This window comes from Vipera ursinii (genome assembly GCF_947247035.1).
Source record: "Vipera ursinii genome assembly, chromosome: 5".
Classification (NCBI taxonomy): Eukaryota; Metazoa; Chordata; class Lepidosauria; order Squamata; family Viperidae; genus Vipera; species Vipera ursinii.
This window is the reverse complement of record NC_139518.1, coordinates 58243083-58270707: the sequence shown is the minus strand read 5'-3', so window position 1 is coordinate 58270707 and position 27625 is coordinate 58243083. Positions and strand designations below refer to the sequence as shown.

The 27625-nt window shown below is 39.6% G+C and overlaps 1 protein-coding gene across 2 annotated transcripts in view; it reads right to left on the bottom strand.

Annotated features, from left to right (window-relative positions):
* Positions 1–1961: 1961 nt before the first annotated feature.
* Positions 1962–27625, bottom strand: part of PLPP4 (phospholipid phosphatase 4) — a gene marked incomplete at its 5' end in the record, with an annotated part of 120088 nt that continues 94424 nt past the window's right edge. For both annotated transcript variants that reach the window (XM_083364538.1, XM_083364539.1), the window contains 2 exons: positions 1962–3308; positions 15470–15640. In XM_083364538.1, the coding sequence (XP_083220664.1) occupies positions 3109–3308; positions 15470–15640 (371 nt within the window). In that variant the 3' untranslated portion in view covers positions 1962–3108. The remainder of the gene's footprint in view (positions 3309–15469; positions 15641–27625) is intronic.

The window sequence follows — 27625 nt, the reverse complement described above, 5'->3', positions numbered from 1 at the left end:
AAGACACCTAACTTGTTTTTGTTTGATTGCAGGTACACTGATGCTGAAGAGAGGTATGTCTAAGGCTTTGAGAAGGGTGACTGGGTTAAGGTGACTATGAGAAAAGGTGACTATGAGGTATTCATCTGGCTTAAACCATCCATTCATTTTCATCAGGTATGTTTTCTTAACAGCACCCAAACTCTTAGCGTAGATGTGAGAGCTTCGTCAAAAAATATCTTCTTAGAAAGTAAAGAGTTTCTAGTTTTATTCTAAAAGTCTCACATAGGTGGGACACAAATAGTAGGAATAGCATCACATCAATATTACAGCCATTCAGAAAGGAAATAAACATAGATAAGGAAAAGCATGACCTTGGGATAAAACCCTGCACCTGTTCAGCTAATCACACTGAAATACCTGAAAGCACGTGAACAGATGAGCTTCCAGCAAATCTGAAACCCCAAGACCAGGCTAGCTGTATCCACAGTTATGGCTGTTAACTGCAAAGGCTTTGGGTATTCTGCAGTGACAGCCAAAAATAAGTAAAGCCATAGAGTTATCACAACCCCATTCTGCTACTTCTTTCCATGCATCACACTGAACATTTTTCAGTGTTTCACTGAAGCACAGAAGATATCCCAATAAAAATGTTGAGCACCTTTTTAATAGAACTCCTTATGTACCATTCTGAAAATGTATACAGAATATGCAGCTATCTGGCCATTAGGGACAACTACTGCAAATCTTTTCAAACTACATGAATAGGCAACAATTATGCCTTTGCATATTTATTGAGTAAAAGTAAATAATCCTGATGTTATGCTGGTGTTATATCTATTTGTAATTTATCTCATTGTTTATATATTCAGATATGTAGGTTCATCCAATATTTATGAGATTCACAAACTCCCAAAATTTTTGCCCTTACAAATTGCAAGATCTTTTTTTAAAAATTACTTTATTTAAGTGTATGATTTTAGCAGGCTTTCTTTGATTCTAACTTTTTACAAACTAATTCTCCAATGGATTTATTTCAAAAGGGTTTATCTATTCCAACTTTTATTGAAAAGATCACGGAAGGAAGGAAGGAAGGAAGGAAGGAAGGAAGGAAGGAAGGAAGGAAGGAAGGAAGGAAGGAAGGAAGGAAGGAAGGAAGATAAAGGCCATATTTTACAGAAATATGCTTGCTACATCCACACAACTAGATCATGTGCAGGGCCATGAGACTCTAAGAGCATTGTTGAAATGGCTTGATCAAAAGAGCTTTCAATAATCTAGCTAGCTATTAGAGAAGAAGAAGAAAAATATTTAATTCATTGCAAGATTTTACTACATAATATCCTTTTCTATAATACTGTATCAACATATCTTAAAAGTTGCAAATTATATCATTTTTCCCCTCTCTGCTTCAAAAGATTCATATTTTCAGTGCAGTGCTGAATAAGACGGTGGTAGTTTCCAAACGCCTAATCAGAAATTAAGGGTTGATCACATTTTTTCTGATCTTGGCAAAGATCTCTACCTGGGCATCGCTAACCCCAATATCTGTTTTACTTTGATGTCCACTATTGCAGAAAAGTTCCAAAACCAAGAAAGTTGTACATAAACACTCAACAGAATTCAATTTTTTTTAAACTTGATGTATATTTCTGTGGAATAACAAGCTGGTTCATCAAATGGAAGTGTGCTTTTTTTCTTACAGAAATAAAGCATATGCAACCCCTTTCTTATTATAAAGAAGACAGACTTCCAATTTTTAAGGCAAACTATCATTACTGTTTATGAATAAAGGGTACTCAGGAATGATGCAGAGTCCATCTGAGAAGTTGTTTTTTTTCCCCCCCCTCCAAATGTGGGAAGAATGGGGTCTATGTATATTAGCAGCTATGCTATCAAACAACTGCCTTTCATGCATATTGTCGTAGAGTAACCTTACAAATATGGTGCTTGAGAAAGGTACAAAAACTACAGGTGTAGCAGACACATTTTGAAACAAACAAATTTACGAAGTGCATATTGTGCAGAAGAAACATTAAGCATTCCAGAACTGACTGCCAGCTTTCATCAAGGGAACAGAAACTACTAAGCAAGTATGACCGTAGCTCACAAAGTCACTTTCTCCAGAGATTTGGGGAAGGATTGTTGTGTTCCAAAGGACTATAGAGTGTTGTTTTAAAATAATTCATTGAGCTCAAAACTAAATGACTATATGCTCAAGGGAGACACACACACGCACATGCACACAGACACAGACACAGACACACACACACACACACACACACAATTGGGTTTTTCCAGAGTGTCCAGATGATTTTTGCAGTATTGCCAGATGACAGTTTCAGAAGCTTTGCATAATTGTGCTGTCAATTACGTCAGAAAGGCCGGATGTCTGAATATTTTGGCTGTCTCATTTCTGAAAGTTGAAGACTTTTATTTCACTGCAGCCAGTTCAGATGGATTTGCAAAACATTATATGCAGCAATCAAACACACTAACACACATACACATACACACACCATATCCATACGTTTGTTTGCTTAGACCACTAGGAGATAAACAGAGGAAGATAAACATGCAGCTGTAACTGCATTTAGAAATGTGAGATAAACAAAACTCTCTTTTTTACATGTTGAATGTCTCTAAGAAAAGTAAATAAAGATGACAATGTCTATTAGTTCTTAGCAGAAGGCATTGATAACCCCCTTTGTAGACAGTCTGGTCCACCGGAGTAAGACTGGGTATGTCACTCTCTTTCAGCCTCACGTGGCTATTATGAATGTGCTATGATTTGCAAAGTAAATATATACATGAAGGCGCTTCATAAATAATGATTAGTAATAATTAATGATATTTGAAGAGTTTAAGTTCTGCCTTAAACCCTTTAACTAATAATTACTTCCTTGGAGCAATCGTCTTATTGGAATATTTTTTTAAAAAAAACATGGGAAACAGAAAAGGGAAAATACAACAGAGGACATACATGAAAGCTAAAGAAAAAGGTCAGTAAAAGTAAAAGGGCAAGAAAGGAAGAATCACAGCTGTTAAAAACACTTATTATGCAAAGATACCATTTGGGTTTGGCGGAATGTATGAAAGAGCTAAAAGTTCGTCCTGCATATGTATTAGTCATACTGGACCTTCTGTTATCCCTTCTAGAGGAAGGCTGGTAGCATTATCTGCTGTACGTGTCTCTTCCTTCTTCATCGATGTCTGAATGAGCAGACTGACATACGGTTTGTGACAAGCCATGTTGCCCAAAGGAGGGTAATGCTGTCTGTAGCAAATGTAAGCAAATACAAGGCCAATGACTCCTCCAACGAAAGCATCTAGGTGTGAGGAAAGAAAAAGAAAAGAAAGATATATTACTATTGAAATAATAACTTAGGGATACTCCGAAGTTAGTTTTGGGTTTCCTATTTTAGGATTATTTTTATGATACCTTCAGAAAAACATATTAGCAAACCCCTAACAAGTCGCGGATTTTCTTAACATGTGGGGCAAACATGCCCAAGGTGCTTAATGTGGTTTACAAGAATCTTAGTCCCCAAAAGATACTTTAAAGGATTCAATATGCAGTTATTCCTACAGCCTACTTTTATTCAAATGCGTAGGTAAAGTTTGCATCAGTAGTCAACTTCCTTAAACAGCTACTTCCCATCCAGCTGCATACAATATATCTACACTCTGTACTTTTTCCAGAATCACACAGCTGTTTCAAAGAGATATAGCTGGTACTATGTTGAATTCAAAGTACTGCACTGTTGTGATAAATATTCTACCTTGAGTCTCTCCATGCTGCCTAGCCACCATTTTAATATACCATTCTCTACTGCAGAAACATGTAGCATTAATATTCCAAAGAAAGTGAGAATTAAGATGGCAGCTAACCCAACATACCTAATATGACTTGCATTAATATAGCTGATGAATGACTCAACTGCTATCAAAGGAATCTTTTGCTAATCCCTTAAAATAGCATCCAAATAAGATCAAACAAATTTAACCTGGACAACGATAAAAATTCTTTTATGCTCAAGTAATCTATATTCATTCCTTATAGGCATGGCAACCATATGTGTATATGAAGTAGTGAGCTGATTGGAAGGAGATTTAGCACAGATCTACGAAAGCACTTAAATATAGTTAACCAGTAAAATTCATTGAGACAGAGGCCACAACCTTGAATGGTTTTAGAAGGAGATAACCTAATTTCATGGATGGCTGGTCTATAAAGGCTTAGTTCTAAAAATGCATTGTTACCTTCAGATTGGGGCACTGGCTGCTGGGGAACAAGCACATCGGAACTGTACCAGTAATATGGGAAAAACCTTAGGAGATGGGATGATGTTGTCTAGGAACTGGTCCCATAAGAGTCAGCATAACCTGCAGGTGCCTAGTAGGTGGAGCAAGAGGCTCAGAAGGGACCAACTCTAAGTCCTTGGATTATAAAAGTGATGTCAAGAGAATTGCACTTGCAAGATTCTGATATTATAGCTTTACAATAAAGCCGAGTTAGTTTATCTGTTATCCATTTCCTATCTGGTCTACCTAGTGAGGTTGCTCAATATCTGACAGGCTGTTGTGAAAAATGAAATAATGACCCAAGATGGGCTTTGGCATGATTACACTACTGCTGATGAGCTCGATAAGCTTTTCAGAAATATTTCTTGTTCATCTGGGAGGATAACTTTGGAACACATTTCCAGAGTACTTATACAACCAATAACCCTCTAAACATTTTGTGTACATGACTGGAAAGGGGAGATTAGTAACCAATTATAGATCTCATAAAGAAAGAGTAGATGCAGGGAGGAATATCAATGAGAGTCTTTACTATCCTGCTATGTGGTTTTACCCAAGATAGAAACTCCAGCTTTACAAAAATATGCCCGTTATATGATATGCTGATATGCAGCATAAAGATGAAACCACTTAAAGTAAAACTATTCTGTGAAACAAAACGAGCTGTTCCACTCTGCTGTCAGCAGCAACACATGCTGAGATTTCATTATCATCTGTATTCCACAAATCAATTTGCATTCCATTTTTTTCCCTTTCTCCCAAGAGTATAATCTTAGAAATAGAAACATTTCAAACTGCCCAGAGTTGCTGGAAATCAGGCAGAATATACATTTCATAAACAACAATTGTATAACTACAGGCTCATGAGAAGCTTTTAGAATGCTGTACTACTAATAGTAATGTACCCATACTTGACATAAAGGAAAGCATCGTAAGATTTCCAAATTTAATGTTATTGGAAAGTTCACTTCTATCACTTTCTGAATGGCTTTTTATCAGTATTAACTGTTAAGTAGTTTTTATATACAGCACACTGTCTCCATTAAACCATCTGCTGAGATGTTGGAATATATAGATTACAGCTACTATTTTCCAATAGAATTTCTGCCATGTTATCTCATTTACACAAGGATGGAATACATAAAAGCCATAATGTATCTTTATAATTCTATTAAGGATTATTAAGAAAGTCTGGCTTCCACTTATCCTCCAATTCTATAAAATACAAGCATAAATGTTCAAAGGAAGCACCTACCATAGTAGCAACTGACAAGAGCAGGCCTGCTTATAAATATCCAATCTGGAAAGTCAAATCCAACATTGTATAAGCTGATTTATACATATCAAAGTATATGTATCTTTTAAAACTTTATGGCTAATGCAATTGACTTCATAAAATATAATATAGGTTTTATAAGTAGTCATTTGGTAATTTTCAGTTTTAGCTTTTACAATTATTTTACACCAGTTTCAGGCCTAATGAGATCCTTAATATTTTTCTAGGACTGGTGCAATGGCCTGTCAAGGAAAAGAATATAGATAGTCTTCAACTGACGACTACAATTTATCCCAAAATAAGCAAGGCAGTTGGCAATGAATCTTGCCCCATTTCACAACCTTTCTTGCCACAGTTGTTAAGTGAATCACTACAATTGTTAAGTTAGTAGTACAGTTGTTAAGAGAACCTGGCTTCAACTTTGCTTGACAGAAGATCACAAAAGGTGATCACATGACCCCCAGGACACTGCAACTGTCATTATTATTATTATTATTTATTCGGTTTATATACCGCCCTATTCTCAAAGGACCCAGGGCAGTTTACAAGGCAAAATTTAAAAACAATCCAATATAAAATTACAATAAAATTAAATTAAGTCTAGCCGCAAAAATTAAATCACAATTTAAAAGCATTAAACCCCTCAGTCCAGACCAGATAGCTCAAAGAGCCAGGTTTTTAGGTCCCGGCGAAATGAACGAAGGTCGGGGGCAGTCCGGAGTTCCGTTGGCAGTTGATTCCATAGGGCAGGCGCGCCCACAGAGAACGCCCTCCCCCTGTGGATCGCCCGTCGGCAATCCTTGACCGGCGGTACCCTGAGGAGGCCCTCCCTGTGGGAGCGCACAGGACGATGGGAAATTGACGCTGGCAGCAGGTGTTCCCTTAGATAATCCGGGCCCATGCCATTTAGGGCTTTATAGGTCATCACCAGCACCTTGAATCTCACCCGGAGGGCAACCGGAAGCCAATGCAGCTCGCGGAGAAGAGGTGTTACATGGGAGTATCGGGAGACTCCCATCACAACTCGCGCGGCTGCATTCTGCACCAGCTGAAGCCTCCGAGTGGTCCTCAGGGGCAGCCCCATGTAGAGAGCATTGCAGTAGTCTAGCCGGGAGGTCACGAGCGCATGGGTGACTGTGCGTAGCACATCTCGGTCCAGATAGGGCCGTAACTGGCGAACCTGGGCAAAAGCCCCCCTGGCCACGGCTCCTATATGATCTTCCAAACTGAGCCGTGAATCCAGGAGGACACCCAAGTTGCGGGCCCTATCAACAGGGGGTAACACCTCACACCCCCCCCATAGTTAACGATGGAAAAGATTGGTTAGTCTGAGATGCCGGTCTCATAAATACGAGTCACTTGTCAAGCTCTCAATTTTGATCACATGAGTTTGCGGATGTTGCACTGATCATAAGTGTGAAAAGCAGTCACTGTTTTTAAGGTCATTGTAACTTTGAACAGTCACTAAACAAACTGCTGTAAGTCGAGGACAAAGGCCAGATCCTGAAGTTGAAACTCAAATACTTTGGTCACCCTAATGAGAAGGAAGGACTCACTGGAGCAGAGCCTAATGCTGGGAAAGATTGAACGCAATAGAAGAAGGGGACGACAGAAAATGAGGTGGCTGGACGGAGTCACTGAAGCAGTAGGCATGAGCTTAAATGGACTCCAGAAGATGGTAGAGGACAGGAAGGCCTGGAGGAATGTTGTCCATGGGGTCACGATGGGTCGGACACAACTTCACAACTAACAACAACAACAAAGTTGAGGACTGCATAAAAGTTAAGGAGATGGCTTCTGTTCTAGGGTAAAGTTTTTTGTTTAGGTTCAAAGAAATTTGGTAGATTCAGCAGCTTAAATTGTTTTAAGCAAAACAATTCAAAATTTTCAAATATAAGGAAATCTTTTTTAAAGTTGTGATCTCCAATCTTTATATTACAAAATAATGAATTAAAGAGTTAAGAAATGGTGCTGGTAGCTGTAAATTGAACCCTAATTAAAGTATAATTTTGTGTTCAAATTATTTTAAGGCAGATACAATCTCATTATCTCAATGAACTAAGGCATCAGATCTTTAGTCTTTTGAAATAACTAAACGTAGTTTTAAATCAAACAGCATTTTTAATCACATGAAGTTATTTTCTAACTTTTTAAATTAAAAATAAAATAAAATGAGAGCGCTGCTACTGCAAATAAGTGCAGTGCGGAGAGTATTAACATATCTATTACATTTCAATGGTAGGAAATCAAATAAAAGTAGTCTAGTTCTCTGAATGGCTAAAGCAAAAGAATGATTTTGCCTCTCCATATTAATATTCCCGTTGCAAAAATCTGTGGCATTTCCCACATCTGTCGAACACATGTAATTTTGTGAAGAATTTTTTTTTCCAGCTCTTGTTTGCAACCCTTACACTTCCAATGTATGCTTGTGCACAAATTATATAAAGGGAAATATGGCAAATGCTAAAAAAAAAATCTCAAATAGCCTTGTTCACTATAAATTATGTCTTGATCTTGTAATGGAGACATTATGAGAGCTATTGTACCTCAGACAAGTGTCTCCTATAGTTTCTTTCTCTGTGTGGATTTTGTTTTGTTCTGCTTTGTATTTATTAATCCTAAATATAAATTTTATCTTGCTTACCATAAAGAGGTAGGTTTATTGGGTGCATTTATCATTTGCATATATTCTATATAATCAATTATAGGATAAGAGAATTGAACAGTTTGCATATGCTACATTTTCAGAGTGCTAGGGGACAAAATAAGCATCTTGTCAAGAGGTACCCCAAATCCTGGTCCTTGCAGGTACTTGAAAAAATGTGAAAACCTCTTCAGATCCATTTGAATCCCTGATATTTTTATAAATTTTTATGTATCAGGCACATTCTTTTTATTTACAATGGACTTTCAACTGAGATAATTTTTAAAAATACTGAAGTAGAATACTTATAGATATTCTGGCATGATTAATTCAGATGTTACTACTACCACCATGTTTTCCCGAAAATAAGATCTACCCTGAAAATAAGCCCCCAAATCACTCCTACTTAAGATCCTGCCCACTCCACTGCACCTGGTTGCACGAAGTGGGGTGAGGTGCACAGGTAAAATTCAAGCTAGGACAGGAATGGGAGGGTGGAGCTGCCCCACATGCTCTGCACCCACTTACCTTTGGACAGTTGCTGCCAGGCATCCCATATCCTGACACCTGCCTCACTGGCCCACTTCTTCTGCAGCCATGCCTGCGCATCACGCCCAGCTTCCATTTCACCATCAGAGGCCTTCAGAAAAGGCCTCTGCAAAAGCTTCCGGTTTGCGCGCGTGACGCTTCCAGACATTCAGGAACTGTCTGCTTCCTGCCAGCTGTTTCTTTCTTTTTTGGAGGTCCCTGAAAAGGGTTAAAAATCGCCCTGGAGAGGCGATTACTGAGAGGAGGACTTTCCTGCGATCACGGAAGGGTGGCAGCGTTCCGCTGGAATCTGAGATCATCTCCTTTGGCCCTAAGAAGAAGAGACCGGCCATAAAGATGTCTGATCACTAAGCCGCTCCCTGCCGAAAGCCAAAGCACTACCTAGCACTAAGAAGCAATCTGGAGGACCTGGGTGAGCTTTTACCTTTCCTATTCCCTTAACCATCTTCCTGTGGGACATTCCTGAAAATCTCCTTCCCCATTTTTTGAGAAAATGGCAAAAATCTACTTTGGGAACAAATCTAAAAGCCTCAAAGCTACAAAAGAAATTCAATTATTTCAGCAAAGAATTTAAGCAATTTCATCTGTATTTACTAAAAAGCTTCTATTTGTTGCTGGGGATCCACTATCCTATCCTCTCTGTAAGCTGTAAATTAAAGAAAAAAAATTAGACTAAAGCTAAAAAGGTTCTATATTAATTTGGAAAAAGAAAAAGAAAAAAAATCTCACATTGCATGTTATATGTTATTGATGACATCTTGTGGTGAAACCTGGTACAGCAAGTAAATTTCCTTTTTCTGTTGTGAGAGCTGACTGAATAACAGAGCTGTCCTTGAAACAATGCTTAAAGATAAATGTGGGAACACCTGGCACTGAATACAACTCTTCAGGAGGTGGAAAATCTTTGACTATTATTGAAACAGCCTCCATGGAAGTTTTAACTGCAAACAACAACGAAATGGATGAATATATTTATTTATTTATTGATTTATTGATTGATTGAATTTATATACCGCCCTATTCTCAAAGGACTCAGGGCGGTTCACAGGGCACCATTTGATATATCCCACGATTTGATTATAAACTGATACTGGACATGATCTTGGCAATGACAGAGCAAATTAAAGCCAAACTACAAGAAAAATCTGACAACTTAAAGCCACCAAATCAAATTCTGACTGTAAATGAGGAAAAGATAACCCAAAACCAAATAGAAGAAGTGGAAACTAACACTAAAATAGGAGATTTCAAAGAATAACAAAAGCAACCTACAGAAAACCTTAAAGTCCAAACTTTAATGGCAACTACAAAACTTACAAGCCAAAAAGCAACAGCACCTGAAGAAAGCAACACCAAGCGTGAAGACACTAAAGGCCTTCAAATACACTATATTGAGAATTCAACTAATCAAATGACAACCATGATACCAGCTACTACTTACTACCTAACCCAGATAGAATTGGAAGAACAAAAAGATTTGAGTGATTTAATGACAATTATATTATATCAACCAACAAAAACTGAATTATCAAAGCAAAAATACAATGGTTACAAAGGGGACATTTTCCTTGCAAAACTGACATTTGGATACGCTCCCTGGATTCAAATAAGGGGTATAGGAAGAAAGGAAGATACATTTGAGAATTTAAAGATGCCAAGAGGGAAGCATGATTGGCACAAAAGGAAGGCAAGAGTTAGATTTAAAAAACTGAACTTGTTTCTCTTTTGGGATTCCTAAAGATAGATTACAAAAATATCTTTCTATGGATTAAGGGGAATCTCTAAAAAATATCACTGATTTTACATTTAGCTTTTAGATCTGTAAAGGAAAACAAAAGTAAGCTTTTAGAATATAACTCCGAACTATATTATAGAATTTGGAATGACATATCAAAAGATAGTATTTTAACAATTGATGTATGGTCAAGATGACTTATAGAATGTTCAGCGGTTACTTTTGAACTATAGTATAGAATCTAGAACTTTATATATAAAAGATAGCATTATAATAATTGTTGAACGGTTAAGGCAAAAAATATATTTCTAATAACTGGTGATTTGTTAAGATGAAAACTAGACTTTAATGGTAAAACATAAGAATGTTTTGTAATAAACAATATAAGTTTTGTAGACAAAAGAATTACTCTTTATTGAAATTGGGAATTGTGGGTTACCCAAAAATAAGCTTTTTCCTATATACTAGGCTATGCTAGAATATCTTATTGCAATTAGATAAAATTTAAAAACAGAATATTGATATGTATTAGTGAAAATATATTTTAAATTTTGTTGATTGACTAGGTGATAACTAGAAGTGTACTAACTTGCTTATTTTGACTATGTAATCACTAAGGGTTAGAGAGGGCATTTCTATTGATGTAACCTGAACTATTTACAATTGGTTATTTCTTATTTTAACTACCCAACCACCATATTGTTTCACAAATACATGTTTATGTAAATATTAAAAAAATCAATAAAACTTGTTTATAAAAAAAGAAAAGGCATCTGCAGTCGAGAAACAACTCTGGATTTATGCGCTGTGTCCCCAGCCTCCACTTCACTGTCAGAGGCCTTTCCTGAAATGGAAGCCGGGAGGCAACACATGCATCAATCCAGAGCCCGTTTCTCAGCTGCAAAGGCCTTTCCTGAAGGCTTCTGCTGGCAAAACAGAGGCTGGGGCGATGCGCACGAGTGGCAGTGAGCGGCCACAGAAGTGGGCTGGCAAGGTGAGGCAGGTGTCGGGGCATGGGAGGCCTTGCTGCGGCAGTCCTAAGGTAAGCAGGTAAGATATCTCCCAAAAATAAAACCGGTGCCTCTTTTGGAGGCAATTGTTTTTTAAGACCGGGCCTTATTTTGGGGAAAACATGGGTAGTAGTAGTAATAGATATTACTAGTAGTAGTACTAGTAGTAAACTGTAACTCTGAGCAGTTTACAAATTATTTGAAACATGAAAAATAGGAAAATAAAAACAATTTAAAAAGGCAGAGAAATCAGGATAATGGGTGGAAATAAAAGAAAATAATCTAAACTGGAAGGAGGCTTCAATCATCCCCACCAAAGGCCTGGGTTAACAGCCAGGGCTTCTGGCCCCTTTGAGACACCAGCAGGGCAGGAGCCATTCAGATCTCAGAGGGAATCTCATTCCAGAGGGAAGATGCGGCCATATAGAAGATGGCTTCTGGGATCCCAATCAATGGCATTGTTTAAGTGAAAGACCCCCCAAAGTGTGCCAAGCCTAAATTTGGTCAAGCAGATACTATGGGAGACAGGTGGTCCCTCAAGTAACCAAGCACTGTGTCATATAGAGCTTTATGGGTAACAACCAGCATCTTCAATCACAACTGGAAACAAACTGGCAACTTCTGCACCTCACAAAGCAGAAGTGTCACAGGAGCATGTTGAGGCATGACCATCACTGCTTACAGCACTGCATGCTGGACCATTTGAAGCTTCTGGATGGCTTTCAATAGCAGCACCATATGATATGATATGTCAAATAAGATATGACTAATTTTAAGCATCCAATAGGAGGAAAGCCCTAGCTCTAAGGACTTCCTGGATAAACCTAGAACAGGTTGAGAACATTTTTGTGGCTAGGATCACATAAAAAACTTTCACTGTAATCTCAGGGACTTCATGTAATATAAAAGCTGGGTTTAGCACAAGGGGTTTGTGTGTATTCTTTTTTTTTTTTTTTTGATTGCCCAAACTCAGCAATTGTGCTGTTTCTATTTGGCAAATCATTTGAAATGAGACTCTGGAGAGCACAAACACCGAATAGAAGGTCTATAAGTTGTTTATCTGCAGTTATAATTAATTTAATACTTGTAATCATCTCCAGAGCAATTTCTTCAAGAATTTCCTGTCCCTAAAGCTTAAGGCATAACAAAAGTATTGGAAAACAACAATAAAGTTTTCATTTTCTATCTGATTTTTAAGATTTTGCTCTTTATCTCTAGAGATACTTATTGTGGTGAATCAAAGATGACAATGCATAAGTATTCCCATTAGCACATCCAGATCTTATTTCCATTTGGAAAATTACAATCAGATCAACATGTTGGATATCTAGGCATCTCTCTATAAAGTTCAGCTCCTGAAATAGCCAGTAATTGTTAAAGCAATTACAAGTAGGCCTCAGTTTACGACCACAATTAAGCCCAAAATTTCAGTTGCTAGGCAAGGCAGTTGTTGAGTAAGCTGGGCCCTGTTTTACAACTATTTTTGCTGCACACTGTTGTTAAGTGCATCATGTGGTCATTAAGTGAATCTGGCTTTCCCCCATTGATTTTGTTTTTCAGAGGCCAGTTGGGAAGGTTACAAATGTTGATCCCAGTGCAATTGGCATAAACAGATGCCAGTTGCCAGATATCTGAATTTTGATAACATGACTCTGGGCTTGCTGCAAAGGTTGTAAGTGTGAAAAAACAGTCATAAGTCATTTTTTTCAGTACCATTATCTAGATGTTATTATTACTGTTATGCTTGGTTGCGCAGCTAGCCAGATGTTTAGACTGCCTCTTTCCTATTCTTCATTTGGTCATTTGTGTAGGTCAGTTTGGTCTCTCCGATATTCAATGTCTTAATGGTATACTAACTTCAGTGCACTTCTTCATTGTCCTTCAGATGTTCTTCCAAGTTTTTTTTAACTTCTTCAAATATCTGGTGTACTTGCAACATTACATGCCCATCAGTGCTCCTTCGTAACAGAGTCTTCTAACAATAGAATCAATACGCTACTGAAGAGCCACCCATGGCTAAGAAACTTATTCACACATGTTTTCCAAGGACATGTGGAAAACAGATGGAAAATCAGGAGAATCAACCCATCAGGATAACACTATCCAAAAAGGACACCTGTTTAGCATTGCTGCCAAAATTAGAAATCTAGATATCAATTTCTTAAGCCAGCTTCATTTCCGGCTGCTTTCAGCATGAAGACAAGCAGCTTAAGGATACTGAGTAGAATTGGTCTTTGTCCAAACATTAGTTCAGGATGTGACCCATTTTGATAAGCATTAAAATCATTTGAAGAAAAATATGCCATTAATAAAATCTCTGCTTTCCCCCTCGTCCAACACACACTTAGAAAAAATGCAGCTAGTTGAGTTATTCCAGTTCTATCTCTTTGAACTTCAAAGACAAGCATATGCTGCTGTAATGGACACATAGTAGTCCCCTTGGGTGCAATCTATTTCCACTATTTAGAAACTGTAATTACACAGTAATTACAATCATGTGAATAATTGTGGCTCTTGGTGGAATACATTTCTTAAAACCATAATTCAGTATATATTCATCCAGCAAACCTGATAGATAGCCATATTATTTTTATTCTAAATATCTGTGTGCATAATAATATCTACATATTGACTTTTCTAAATTTGCTAATGCTTTCAATATGTAAGTGCTGGACAACTAGAAATCCACAAACTCTTAGTTACAAAACTCTGGAGCCTCCTGGAATTGCATCAGATCAATCTAATAAAAGAAACAATAATGGCTAAGGTATTGGTTAGGCTTGTCATACTAAAGGACAAAAATAGAAAAACAAAAATAGTTATCCTTGATAATTAATCTCCCTATGAAAAAATGTTCTCATTCATATCATGATGTTATTCTCCCACATATCTGTGGGCCATAGACACCACAAATTATTCAGGAATATTATATTTACCAACCTCTGTAATGTGCAAGTACAGTTTGAATATACAGTATAGTTATTTGCAGTGAAACCTAACACAAAAATAGTCAGATTAATGCTTAATATTCTTCCTGTAACTCACATTAGCTGCTCAATAGCTTTTAAGAGCTTTTCTTAACTTGGTTCTGCAGTTGTGTTAAGACTACAATGCCCATGTTGGCCTGGAATTCAGGGAGTTAGAATTCAAATACATCTGAGGGATGTGTTGGGAAAGTGTTAAGTGACTTCTATTCGGTGAATTGAATCTGATGTGGTAAATCACCACATGCCCTAACATAAATTAACAGCATACAGGGAGCAGAATTAAACCTTGATAATTTTGATTTATTTTATAATGGCCACCCTAATTGCTGATTATTACAATACAATTTTCTGGATTTAATTCAGAGCTGTCACATGTGGAATTTTATTCAGGTAATGCTCCCATTGTTGAAGGGCAAAGTAAAATATCACTGATGATTCCTTCCTTTTAAGACTGCTAAAAATCTCTTCAAGAATTCTTGAAAACTGCTTCATTAAGTTTTTTCTTCTTATTGTTAAAAATATAAAGTCTAGGACTTACAGTACAGTTTAATACATTTCGTACTTGGTGTCATTTATGCATCCAAGAACCTTTGCCCAGCATCATTAAAGAAAGCTCCAAAGATCATAAAAATGGAAATTGAGGGGCTACGTCCTCTCCTGTAAAAGTACAGTGTCTTCATGCAGTCTGAATCTCTTTGTCTACAATCCTGTTATCTAGGGATAAGCCCCATTGGACAGAGTGAAAACCTACTTTCACGAAGAGTTAGTCAACCTATCTATAGAAAAGAACAAAAATGGTTCCTCACCAGCATCTCAGTTTGTTTTCATCTGATCTCATACTCTTTCAATGATTTAATTAGCAATTTTCAGGACACATATGCTAAACCATCACATTTGATCTTGTTCCTCACCTAAACCTGCCTAAACCATATTCCAGAAAGAGCAAGGACAATTAAGAGAAGGCAGGGATATACCATGACTCACCTTGCCAGTGATGCTTGTAATCACACATGCGTGATAGAGCAATCATCATGGCGCAATAGAGAGGTAGAATTGCTGCGCAGAGCCGCCAGCTTTTCCCACGACCTTTTTCAGTGAAGCAGTGCAGCTTGCCAGCCAAGTAGAAAGTGGTAAAGCCAAGGCCTGAAAATGCAACTGCCAAAGGAAGAAGAGAACAAGGAACCAGGAGATGAAGCAACATAGCAGAAATGCCACAATGCCCGAGGACATAGCTGATCGCTACGTAGGAAATAGGCTTTACAAGTGATGTAGGCAATTATTCTATGCCTTTAACGAGAAAGTCTATCTAGGCATTTCTCCCTAACTTTGACCTGAAACGGAAAGACATGAGTTCTGTTCTACTATATTGCTCTCCTGCAATTTAATTTAAAAAAACAACAACATTCAGTTCAACTTTAGTTCCTATTACTTGCCCGCTTCATTTCTTCAACGCATTGCATACAGGACCGTTTTAGATTATATTGTAAGTTTGCAACCCAAAGCCTGCAAGCTATTGTGTGCAATTATCAAAGAACTGCTCTTGATTTTTAATAACCAAAAAATAGATTATCTGTTTGCAGTAAAAGCAAGAAAGTGAGATGAAACTCGTATGCTGTATTAAATTATAATTGAATCCCCCTGTGGCCAATATTGGATTTTTAACTATGATGCAGCTATGATTTAATTATGTTCCAAACTATTCTACTCATAACTGTGTTGGGGAGGAGGTTAGAAATAGCAATATTCACAAATCCCATTTCTGAAAGTGAGATTACAGGAATCTTTTTTAAAAAACAACAACAACAATTTGTCTACAACTAATCAGCGATTAATCAACTGTGATGTTTGTCCTGCTATATGTGCAAAAGTTACTCGCTTCTGATCTCCTCTTAGAAGGACTACACGTTGCAACATCCATAATTTCAAACTTGTGCTGTAGAGTTTTAATTGACCTGAAACTAAGATCGCCCAATCATATTTTGCCAAATCCTAATTTGAGAAACACTAATTTCATAATTTAGTGTAGTACCCCTATATACACATATATGCTAAAATATGTTTTCTTTTTTGGAACAAGGCAGGGAATACATCACAGAGGAGAAGGTTAATAACCTGGAAACTAGCATAGGAAGTGTATTTGTTAACCAACCGTAATTTAGAAATCAGGTGCAAAATCTACATATTTCTTCTGCTTATGATTTATAGTTTGCTAAATTCACTAAAATATTACTGGAATATGACTGAGAATCTCCATAGACATTTAAAATATTAGCTTTAGAACAGCCATCAATTTTTATTTTCCATGAGATTTCCAGATATTAAATAACATCCTTGAAGAAGTACAACTGGAAGACTATTGGTTAACATATTAGAGCAGCTAATATGTTACATTACTTTCTTATGAACCTTGTAAGATATTCTGTCTAGAAATGAATCCAAGTAACTATGATGAAAATGCAGAAAAATATAAAGTTTTCACCAGGGGGTGGTGAGCAGATGTCGAAGGGAAAAAAAAGAACATTCTTGAGGGAAAATAATGTTTAGTGAATTACTGCCATAGCAGTTTTGGTGGTGTAGCAGCAGCCATCTACCCAAATGCACACTGGTGTGAATATTTTCCTGCAGATGTGTCTTGCCCCTCCAGCTTATTTTAATTATTATTAGGGGTTAATGATTGCACTTCCAGACATGCCGTAGGCTGAATTGGGTATATTTCTGCCATATTTATGTAGTGTATATCGGACCCTTTGAAAGTTGTGTGCAACGAAATTTCATTTTAATGTATGCTGATTAGTCTACATTCAAAGTGACAATGAAGTTACTATTCTATTCTAAGTATCTATTTAATTTTCTAGGCATGCCCATAAGACATAGGTGGGCACTCAAGGCATTTTGATAAAAATATACTTCTGTTAAAAATTACTCTAAATGGCATACACTCAGTACATCCAAAATTTAAAACAATCTCTCTCTCCTCTCTCTCTCTCTCTCTCTCTCTCTCTCTCTCTCTCTCTCTCTCTCTCTCTCTCTCTCTCTCTCTCTTCTCTCTCTCTCTCTCTCTCTCTCTCTCTCTCTCTCTCTCTCTCTCTCTCTCTCTCTATACGACCAACAATCTTTGCTGGCATGGTGAGTTTCTAGTTGTTTTGGAACTGTTGGTGAGACTGTTAAAAGTCGTTGGCACTGTTTGAATTTGTTCTATCAGCAGCAAGATCTGACTGCTGGCCCAGTGATGGATTGTATTGCAAATCAGGGCTGTTTCCAGAGGAGGCAGAGGAGGAGAGGACCTGGAGCTTATGGAGCGAAGGAACTGGATGAGGCTGTCGGCAGGCCCAGAGGAAGAGAGAGAGGCTTTTGGAGGAGTTGGTGGTGGCGGCAGCAGCGTGCTCCAGGGGCGAAAAGAAGCAAGGCCTCTTTAAGGAAAGGGTGGAAGAGTCAGGATCAGAAAAAGGAAAGAAGGCGAGGTTGTCAGAATACAAGCTAATTTGAAGGCTAATCCACATGGAGCCCCATTTCCATCTGTCCTGTTTGCCATCGTTCACTCCCTATAGACTAAAATGGACAATGTGAAATTTGAGCGGGCCACGAACAAGAAGTGAATATCGGAGGTGGTGACCTTTTGAGAGCTGTATGCAACGAAATTTCATTTTGATGTATGCCGATTGGTGTACATTCAAAGTGACAATAAAGTTATCATTATATGTGTGTGTGTGTGTGTGTGTGTGTGTGTGTGTAAGGCTGCCTTACACATGATAGGATAGTAACCCTATCATGTAGTAGAAAAATGAAATAAAATAATAACCATCATCCACACTAAGTACCACATCATGCAAGAGGGAAACCCCGGTCTCTTCTGTGTCCCCAAAATCTTTCAGAAACACTATCATCTTGACAGTTTGGCGCTGATCTAATCTTAGATAGCATACTATTTCAGATGGAATGGCAGCAATATAAAGTTGGTGCTGATCTAATCTTAGATAGCACACTATTTCAGATGGAATGGCAGCAATATAAAAGTCCCAAATGGAAAATACTATAGACAGTTAATATTTTATGTATATTTGTGTGTATGGGCATGCACACACACACACACACACACACACACTGTATATTACATTTAAATGACTCTGCAAGTTTGCCTATTAAAAGTTATAAAAAAATAAAATAAACAGCACACCCAAAACTGAAGAAGAGTTCAGCAACCATTATATCCCCACTCCTAAAAAGCAAAGCAAAGTTTTTAAAGACTACAGGATACTCTTAGGTGGGAAGACATAGAGATCCTTTGGGGAACTTTGTTCCAGAGGGCAGGCAAAGGAGAAACAATAATTTTGCTCTTTGCAGCTTTTCATTTAAAAGTTGGTATCTGAAGGGCATCAAGGACCATGCCTACTGACACATTGCTAATTTATGAGCACCATGTTGCTTAAGCCTTCTCTAGTAATACAGAAAGAATTCTGGCGATAGGAGCTATCCAGAGACTTGCCTTCAGATTCCAATCTCAAAATTCTGGCTCACTTTAGCAATATAAACAGCACTTAGACTTATATACTGCTTCACAGTGCTTTAAAGCTCTCTCTAAGCCAGGGGTCGGCAACCTGAAACAGTGAAAGAGCTACTTGGAACCGGTTCCCTCAAAAAAAGCCCGGGGAGCCGCAAAATCTACGCACATGCGCACAACAGAGGGCTTGATTGAAGAGTGGAGCCTACGGCGAGACATGCACTGGCCCTGCCCCCATCCAACTCTGGTATGGACGGCTCTGCCATCCTGGCTTCTCCTCGCCTTGGAAAAGACTGCTCCGAGGGAGCGGAGGAAGAGGCCAACAGGGAGAAGGAGCTGCTGCAGCAAATCTTCCGAGGCTGCTGCTCAGACTTGCCTATCTCGGCTTGCTGCGGGATTTGGGTTTTTTTGCATGAAGTTTACTTGGGGGGGGAGGAGGAGAAGGAAGCGTGGAGCAGCGAGGGGAATAGGGCAGACAAGGAGAAAACGAAAGGCAGACAAGGAGGGCTCCTCCCTCCCTCTCCAAGGCAAGCTGCCCTCCTCTCCATCCTGCGCTCCCTCTCCCAAAGAGTTTGGCTGGCAGTTTGTCAATCACTGCTCTTCCTCCTCCTTCTCTCCCTCCTCCTCCTCCCCCTCCCCATTCCGGCTTGAGCACAGAGTTTATGCAGGAAGAAGAAGAAACAGGGTGCTTTCCTCCCCCCACCTGCTGTTTCTCGTCCTCTCTTCCTTCACCCATCACTTCTTTGGCGCGCGTTTGCTGGGAGCTCACCCAGATTTGAACACCTTGGACTCTGACTCTTCCTCCCACACACCCCACCCCCATGCATCCCTTATTCCTCCCCCGACACTGGCACAGCCCACCCCCTTTTTCCTGTCCTTCCCGTGAGCATGCAGGGGCATGCCTAGCTTGCAATGGGTCCGGCATGAAAGGTGATGCCGCCGCTGCCGCCACCACCACTGTGAAGAGGGTAGCAGCCCCAGCACAGAAGCCAGAAGGGTGGCTGAGCATCCCCCGCGCCCCTATTAAGCTCTCCTCTCCCTCCCTCCCTGAGCCCCAGAACGTTTCCCCTTCCCCACTATACTGAGCGCCGTTGCAAAGCTTTGGTGCAATTGCGAGGGGGCAAGCGAGGGGACTGTGAGAGTGTCAAGGCGCAAACCTTACGCGGTGCCAGGCTTGGGTTTTTTTTTTAATGTGGCATAAAATCAGGAATGGGGAGCTGGCTGTCTGGCTGGCAAAACTCCCCTCTTTTGCCTGTTTCCCCCCCTTCTGCCTTCCCAGGAGGAAAACAGCAAATTCTCTTTCCAAACTGCAACGCCCACCTGACTTCTCTCCTGCTGGCACCCTGCTCACAGATCCCGATGCCGCTATTTCGGTCTTTTTGGGTAGCCCCCAGCCTGGCCAGGAAGGGAACTTCTGGGGACGGAGTCCCGGAAGGGGGGTTGAGAGCTTGGGCAGGCAGCAAGCTTGCGATCGCACTCAGAGAGAGACACAGAGAGAGAGAGAGGCACTTGCGTTTCCCTTCTCCTTCTCTCTCTCTTTCTGGTTTTTCTGAGGCGAAGGAGAAGGAAATGAAGTGTGGGCTGCTCACCATCACGTTTCGGGCGTGGACACCACGGGGCTTAAGCGGCGAAGAGAAAGGACGAGCCAAGGTGGACTCTGCTTTCATTATTTAAGTTTGCCTGCTCGGCTTCTCTCCAGCTATCTAATCGCGTGGCTCTTCCCTCCTGCAAGCCTCTAGCTCGCCGGTCCTCTCTTTTTCCTGCAATTCCCTCATCATCATAAAAAATAATGAAAGGCATGAGAGACAGGTGCAGCGTTTTTGGAGGAGGGGAGCCCGAGGAAGGCGCAGCAGGTGGAAAAAGGGCTGCTGCTGTCTTGCCCGACTCCCTCCCTACCCCACTCTTTCACAGCAGGGCCGTTTGGCCATTTTTCCCATCTGCTGTGCCTTCCTGGGCTCCCCTGCTCCACTGTTTCACCCAGTGAGGTCAGGAGAGAGTCGGGGAAGATGGCAGCAGTGTGTTTGGAGGAGGGGAGCCCAAGGAATTTGCAGCCGATGAGAAAAGGGCCAAATAGCCCTGCCGCGAAAGAGTGGGGTGGAAAGAGAGTCAGGCAAGATGGCAGCAGTGTGTTTGGAGGAGGGGAGGCCAAGGAAGTTGTAGCAGATGGGGAAAGGGCCAGATGGCCCTGCTGCGAAAGAGTGGGGTGGGAAGAGAGTCGGGTGAGACGGCAGCGGTGTGTTCAGAGGAGGGGAGCCCAAGGAATTTGCAGCAGATGGAAAAAGGGCTGGACGGCCCTGCCACAAAAGACTGGGGTGGAAAGAGAGTCAGGCAAGATGGCAGCGGTGTGTTCAGAGAAGAGGAGCCCAAGGAAGTTGCAGCAGATGGAAAAAGGGCCGGATGGCCCTGCCGCGAAAGAGTGGGGTGGGAAGAGAGTCGGGAGAGATGGCAGCGGTGTGTTCAGAGGAGGGGAGCCTGAGGAAGGCGCAGCAGATGGGAAAACGGCCGAACGGCCCTGCTGTGAAAGAGTGAGGTGGAAAGAGAGTCGGGCGAGATGGCAGCAGTGTGTTCGGAAGTGGGAAGACAGAGGAAGGCACAGCAGACGGAAAATGGGCCCACTCACCTTTCCAGCAGTTCTCCAATCTCTTCCTCCGCTGCTGCCATGTGGAGTCCAAAGAAGAAAAGAGGTTTGTGGGCAGTCCCACAAACCAAAGAAGTTCAGCCAATCAATTCAAACTTCACAAGAAGTTTGAATTGATTGGTTGAACTTTTTTAGTCCCACATTTTTTTGGGGGGACTGCACACGGCGGAGGAGGACTGGGAGCCGCAGGAGACGGCTGAAAGAGCTGCATGCGGCTCTGGAGCCGCGGGTTGCCGACCCGTGCTCTAAGCGGTTTACAGAGTCAGCCTATTGCTCCCAACAATCTGAGTCCTCATTTTTCTGACCTTTGAAGTATAGAAGGCTGAGTCAACCTTGAGTCAGTGAGAATCAAACTGCTGAACTGCAGGAAGCCGGCAGTCAGCAGAAGTAGCCTGCAGTACTGCATTCTAACCACTGCACCATTAGATCCCTAATTAAAAATATATTTTGTTTAGAATAACCTTTTGTAAAGGATGCTCTGAATGGAATTCCCTGTGTGCAACAGTTACAACTAACATCTTGTGACGCATATTATTCAGCCAAGGAAGATTTGTACTGTAATAATGAACTGTTTAGTTAATAGATTTACTCAAAATCCTTCCTTCTGACTCAGTCTATTTCAGGAAGTTCTTTTTTAAAAAAATGAAGTGCATACTGTACTGTACTTTTTAACCAAGCCAGTAGCATAAACCTCAACACATAAGTCTACTCCCCCGAGAGTGACTCATAAGTATGCCCAACGTACATAAATCTTGCAGTTAACCAGCCTGAAGTACTTCTGATGTACTGATCCCTTTCCCCACAGAGATAAAACTGCAAAGCATTTCTAGCTTTATGTTTCCATTTGTAAAGCATCAACAGGTGTCCATTTAACACAGAAAAAGAATTGGCAGATGTCGTTTGGGTCTTTTTACAAGCTGGTGTCCTTCTATATCAGACGGCTAAAATAATCATGGCTACTAATCATTGTTCTAGTCAGTTCGGCCAACAAAAATGATTGTTGGAGAAAGGCTAGAACTTGGGAATGTAAAAAAAAAATGCATTAGCGTTTTTTTCCGACAGAAAAAGCTTCAACAGATTCCACAGGACTATAGATGGCCGTGACAACTGGACGCCACTGGCATTCTTAATTTTTGAAGTATTAAACAACAACATTTAGGACTTGTTATACTAAAAATAAAGTTATGTCAGAGGGAAAAAATATGACTGTAGTATAAACACAAGCCGTACATTACAAGTTAACAGTCCATGCTGATTAAAAAAAGCTTAAGAAAGAGTGCTTCCAATTACTAAGTTGCAGGGCTGCATACTAGAATGAAAAGAAAGGGGGGTGGGGGAAGCAGGAAGAAAGCAATGGCAAATTACTTCTGGTGTAATTACTTGCTGATTTCTGCCAAGAAATCAACAACAGAGCTATGTTCCGGTTGTTACCAACAGTTGAGCTCAACTCTACGGAGATTTTATCTTAAATACTTTTGTGTTTAAAACTGTTAATATTGAGAAGCAGGCATCAAAAGCTACAGAGCATCTCCTACTGATTTGCAGACGTTTTTAAATCACACAGAAAATATTGGAACGAACAAAGCAAAAGAAGAATCCAAGCATATTTTCATTATTCACGCATCCTGAACCTGTTACGGCAGACTTATGGAAGATCTTTTCTAATGTGCAAAAGTGTTCATGAGCTTGTGTATTTATTTATTTATTCTCTTATAGCAGAGGTTGTCCCAAAGGTACTTTTTCAAAAGGCAAGCTGATTTTGTTTTTCCTTGAAAATGCTTCGCTTCTCATCCAAGACTTCATTCTGAAGTCAGAACTGAAGAAGCTTCTTGGATGAGAAGCGAAACATCTTCAAAGTATAACAAAGTCCAGTTGCCTTTTGAAAAAGAACCTTTGGGAAAACCTCTGCTATAAGAGAATAAATATCTTTTGAGTGTGGATTACCAAGAAATAGAAAAGGGTTTCATATATGCCTGATTAGTTTTTAGAAAGGAATGGGTCCCACTTTTGGTGGAGATGATCTCTTAGCAATATTTCCTGCCAGAAGCCTCCAGGAGTGGCCTGTGTAAAGGACAGATGGATACTACCACATACACACACACACACACACACACACACACACACACACACACACACCATGTTGAAAATCAGTGGGGCAGTCCTAGGGTTTCTAATTTCATTCTATTTTCCATAGATGACTAAGAATCTCCATAGACATATAGCAGAGGTCATGACCATTTCCCATTAGTCTATTTATGTATAGTAATTTATAAAAAGACAAGAAGGTTTTTTTATGGGTTAAGAATTTTTCTGGCCTTTTAAAAAACAATCCAGAGTGTTGTCACTCTCAACAATAGTCCAGCATCAATAATAATGGAATAAAAATATATTCTTTCTTATCTGGAAGAAGAAACAGGAATGTTCCTGGTGCGCAAGAGTGTATGTGTGATCACCATGGCAAGAGCATATACCCTAAGGACAAATTCCGGGATGTATCCTGAAATGATGAGAAAAGTGATTTAAAAGTCATTCTAATAAACTAAATTGGTTTTTGGAAGGAAAGAGAATGAATAAATCATTTCGTTTTTTAAAAGATAATTATGGATGTCCCCATGCTGCACTTCAAGGAAGTCAATTGTAAGTACAGAACTTTCTTGAGCTTTAACTTTTCTGAAAATTCTCCTCTCTGGAGGTTTTATAAAGTACAAGATGTACTTCTTTTTTTCCCCTTTCAACAAAAACAAAAGATAATATGAAGAGGACACAAATTAGTTCATCCGCGGGACATATAAGCCCTTTTGTGTTAGACTTGTGTTAAGAGTTTAGGGGAAACTCTTTTGTGCGTAAGAATTTGAAACAAAATAGGCTGAGTTTTAGAAATATTAAATTAAAACTCATAAGGTGGTCTTGGCTTAGGAATCTTAGGACCATATCTTCTTTTTTTCTTCTCTCCCTGGAGTAATTTAAAAAAAAAAAAACCTGTACTAATAAAGGAGAATATTTGTTGACATGAGGCGTCCTTGGCGCTCTCTGAGCTTGCTTGTTTTCTTCCAGACATTTCATTACACAAACTAGGTAATGTTATCAGTGCTAGTAAGGAATGCAATTTGCTGTCAGTTTATATTAAGGGACTATCACCCAGCCCCAAAAGAAACAAAAGGACCGAAGCTCCTCTTCACCCGCAATCAGCACCCAGATCAGCACAGATTAACTCAGACCAACAATCAAATAAACAATACCCCAATTAAGAACCTGCCAAAGAAGCCAACAGCAAACAGCCCAACCAAACAATCTCTAAGACCATCCCCAACAACTGACAGGCAAGCCACCAGAATATAAACTGCACTCCTTATTAGCACAGATGGTATTACCTAGTTTGGGTAATGAAACGTCTGCAAGAAAACAAGGAAGCTCAAAGAGCACCAAGCACGCCTCAGAAAAACTTGTGAAGACTATATCTACAGTGGGGGAGTCCAAAGGATACAATTCCTTTCCACAATATGTGTTGAGTTCACCAAGTACTAATTTCTTGAAATATTTATTGGGAAGAATTAAAGCTTAATCTTTTCAGTCTTAGCCCAAGAATATTGGCCACTTTGCAGTTGCTTTTGCCTTAGCCTGTTTGGGACGTAGCTGATTTAATTTTAAGCCAGCATTATATCTGGTACAACCTACAAATAACAAACTTCTGAAGGTTCTTACAGTATTGGAGTTAAATATCAGTAGTCCTGCAAAGCTAAGAGTACTGAATCACCAAAGTTATGATTTAATAACATAGTAAAAGGTAAAGGTTCCCCCGCACATGCGTGCTAGTCGTTTCCAACTCTAGGGGCCGGTGCTCATCTCCGTTTCAAAGCCGAAGGGCAAGCGTTTGTCCAAGGACGTCTCCGTGGTCATGTGGCCGGCATGACTAGCACAGAATGCTGTTACCTTCCCACTGTAGTGGCCCCTATTTTTCTACTTGCATTTTTATGTGTTTTCGAACTCCTAGGTGGGCAGAAGCTGGGACGAGTAACAGGCGCTCACTCTGTTACGCGGCACTCGGGATTTGATCCACCAAACTGCCGACCTTCTGATCGACAAGCTCAGTGTCCTAACCCACTGAGCCACCGCGTCCCTTCTTAATAACATAGTACCCACTAAAGAACATCTCTTCTTTAGCCCACTTCCAGGTCAGAGGGAAGAATTCTATGTGAGGCTTCTTTTGGAAGATAACAGTCCCAAGATAATTGTGGTTATTGCAAAGTTTATATTTGTAGCCTGCAGAATGTTTATCCTGTTGACAGCGAAATAGGCTATGCATGACCTCAAGTATTTTTTCTTACCATGTTATCCCGTAATTTATACTTCAAGCTGTATTGTTTTCTTTTTTAATTAGGCTTGGGTCTATGACCTGCAAAGAAGCCTGATTGACTGGCCATAGCCTATTGTGTAAAACCAGCCACTGCAATGTGCAAACCATAATTTATATCTCAGTGTTATGAACAAAAAGGCCACTGTAGATTGTTCAGCAGACCATGGTTAAAATAACTCATTATGTAGCAGGGCAAATTAACTGACTTAATTCTGAATTTTACATGTTAATTTTTCCTGAAACTAAGTTATGTCAAAGATTAGCAATGTCACCAGGCCACATTTAGGGGGATAAGACAAATAAGTTGATGTCAGAAAGCAGATTTTTTTCTTCAGGGCTGGAATAACCCATTGCCCTATTCTTTCTGACTACAGAGAGTACAGCATCTATAGCAACAATTCAGTGAACGAAATGCACATACACATCTGCATGTTGTTAGAAGTCCTGTTCTAAATCTGTCCATCTGAATCTTACTGGGTTCCTTAACATGTAAAATTCAGAATTAAGTGGGTTGTGTTTAGGCAGACATAAATGAAATGAAATAATTTCACAGGAAACTGGCACATGCTTTTAATTTAGATTTAATAAAATGCAGATAAAATCATAGTATAAATTTCAGTGTGAACATTGGGACTTTTTATGTATTCAGTTCTAAGTGTGAAGGTCCTATAAAAAGTAAGAAAGTGTGAAAGCTCTATGCCAACCAGATTCTGTCTCCCAGAGAGATTTCTCCATTTCTAACTTCATGTGTAAAAATATTCTCCCCCTGTGGCTCTCTGCAGAGGTTGGTGAGTCCAGGAACAGGAAACTTTCTGATGGCCAAGTAACCATATGTAATTTATTTACTAGCACCAGCCAATGGGATGATGAAACAAAATTCACGGAGCCAGGATTTTTTTTTGAATGGAGGTGGTAAATCTTGCCAGCAGCAGTTATAGCAAAATGGTGGTATATAATGGTGACATTATAATACAAACACCACATTTATGTACTTACATCCTGCCCTCTGCTGCAACTATATAATTCACAAATATTTGGTCATGGCATCTTGTCAAATGTTTCATCCTTTACCTACTTTTTTGTGACTTTGGGAATTTCTTGATTTTTGAAAAAAAAAGTCTGCTTATTTTAGGGCATATATTACAATTTGGGGAATTTCCTCATCTCAAAATAATTTTCAGGATCCATGGTCAAAGTACCTCTAGAAGACAACAAAAGGAAGCTTTTGGAATGCAAGTTGTCTATATGTGAGATATACAATAGGTGTGATTTCCTCAGAACACAGATACTCACTGCCCAAGTCAGGGGTAAGCAACCTTGGCTCTTTTATGACTCGTGAACTTCAACTCCCAGAATTCCTGAGCTGGCTATAGCTCAGGAATATAGCTCATAAAAGAGCCAAGGTTGCCTACCCCTGGCCTAGGTGCTTTGTAAACAATTCAAAAAGAGTTATTGTGATTTGTTTAATCTTAATAGGCAAGGCACTTTAGCTCACGAAATGAACTAGAAGTGAAGCATATATTAACATCTAATGATCCGTTCCTCTCATGAAACTTAAGTCCAAGTCCAGCAATCAATATAAAATATCATATTCTTTGTATTAACTGTCGCTGCCGGAGTTTGTGGAAACTGATAAATTTATAAAGAATA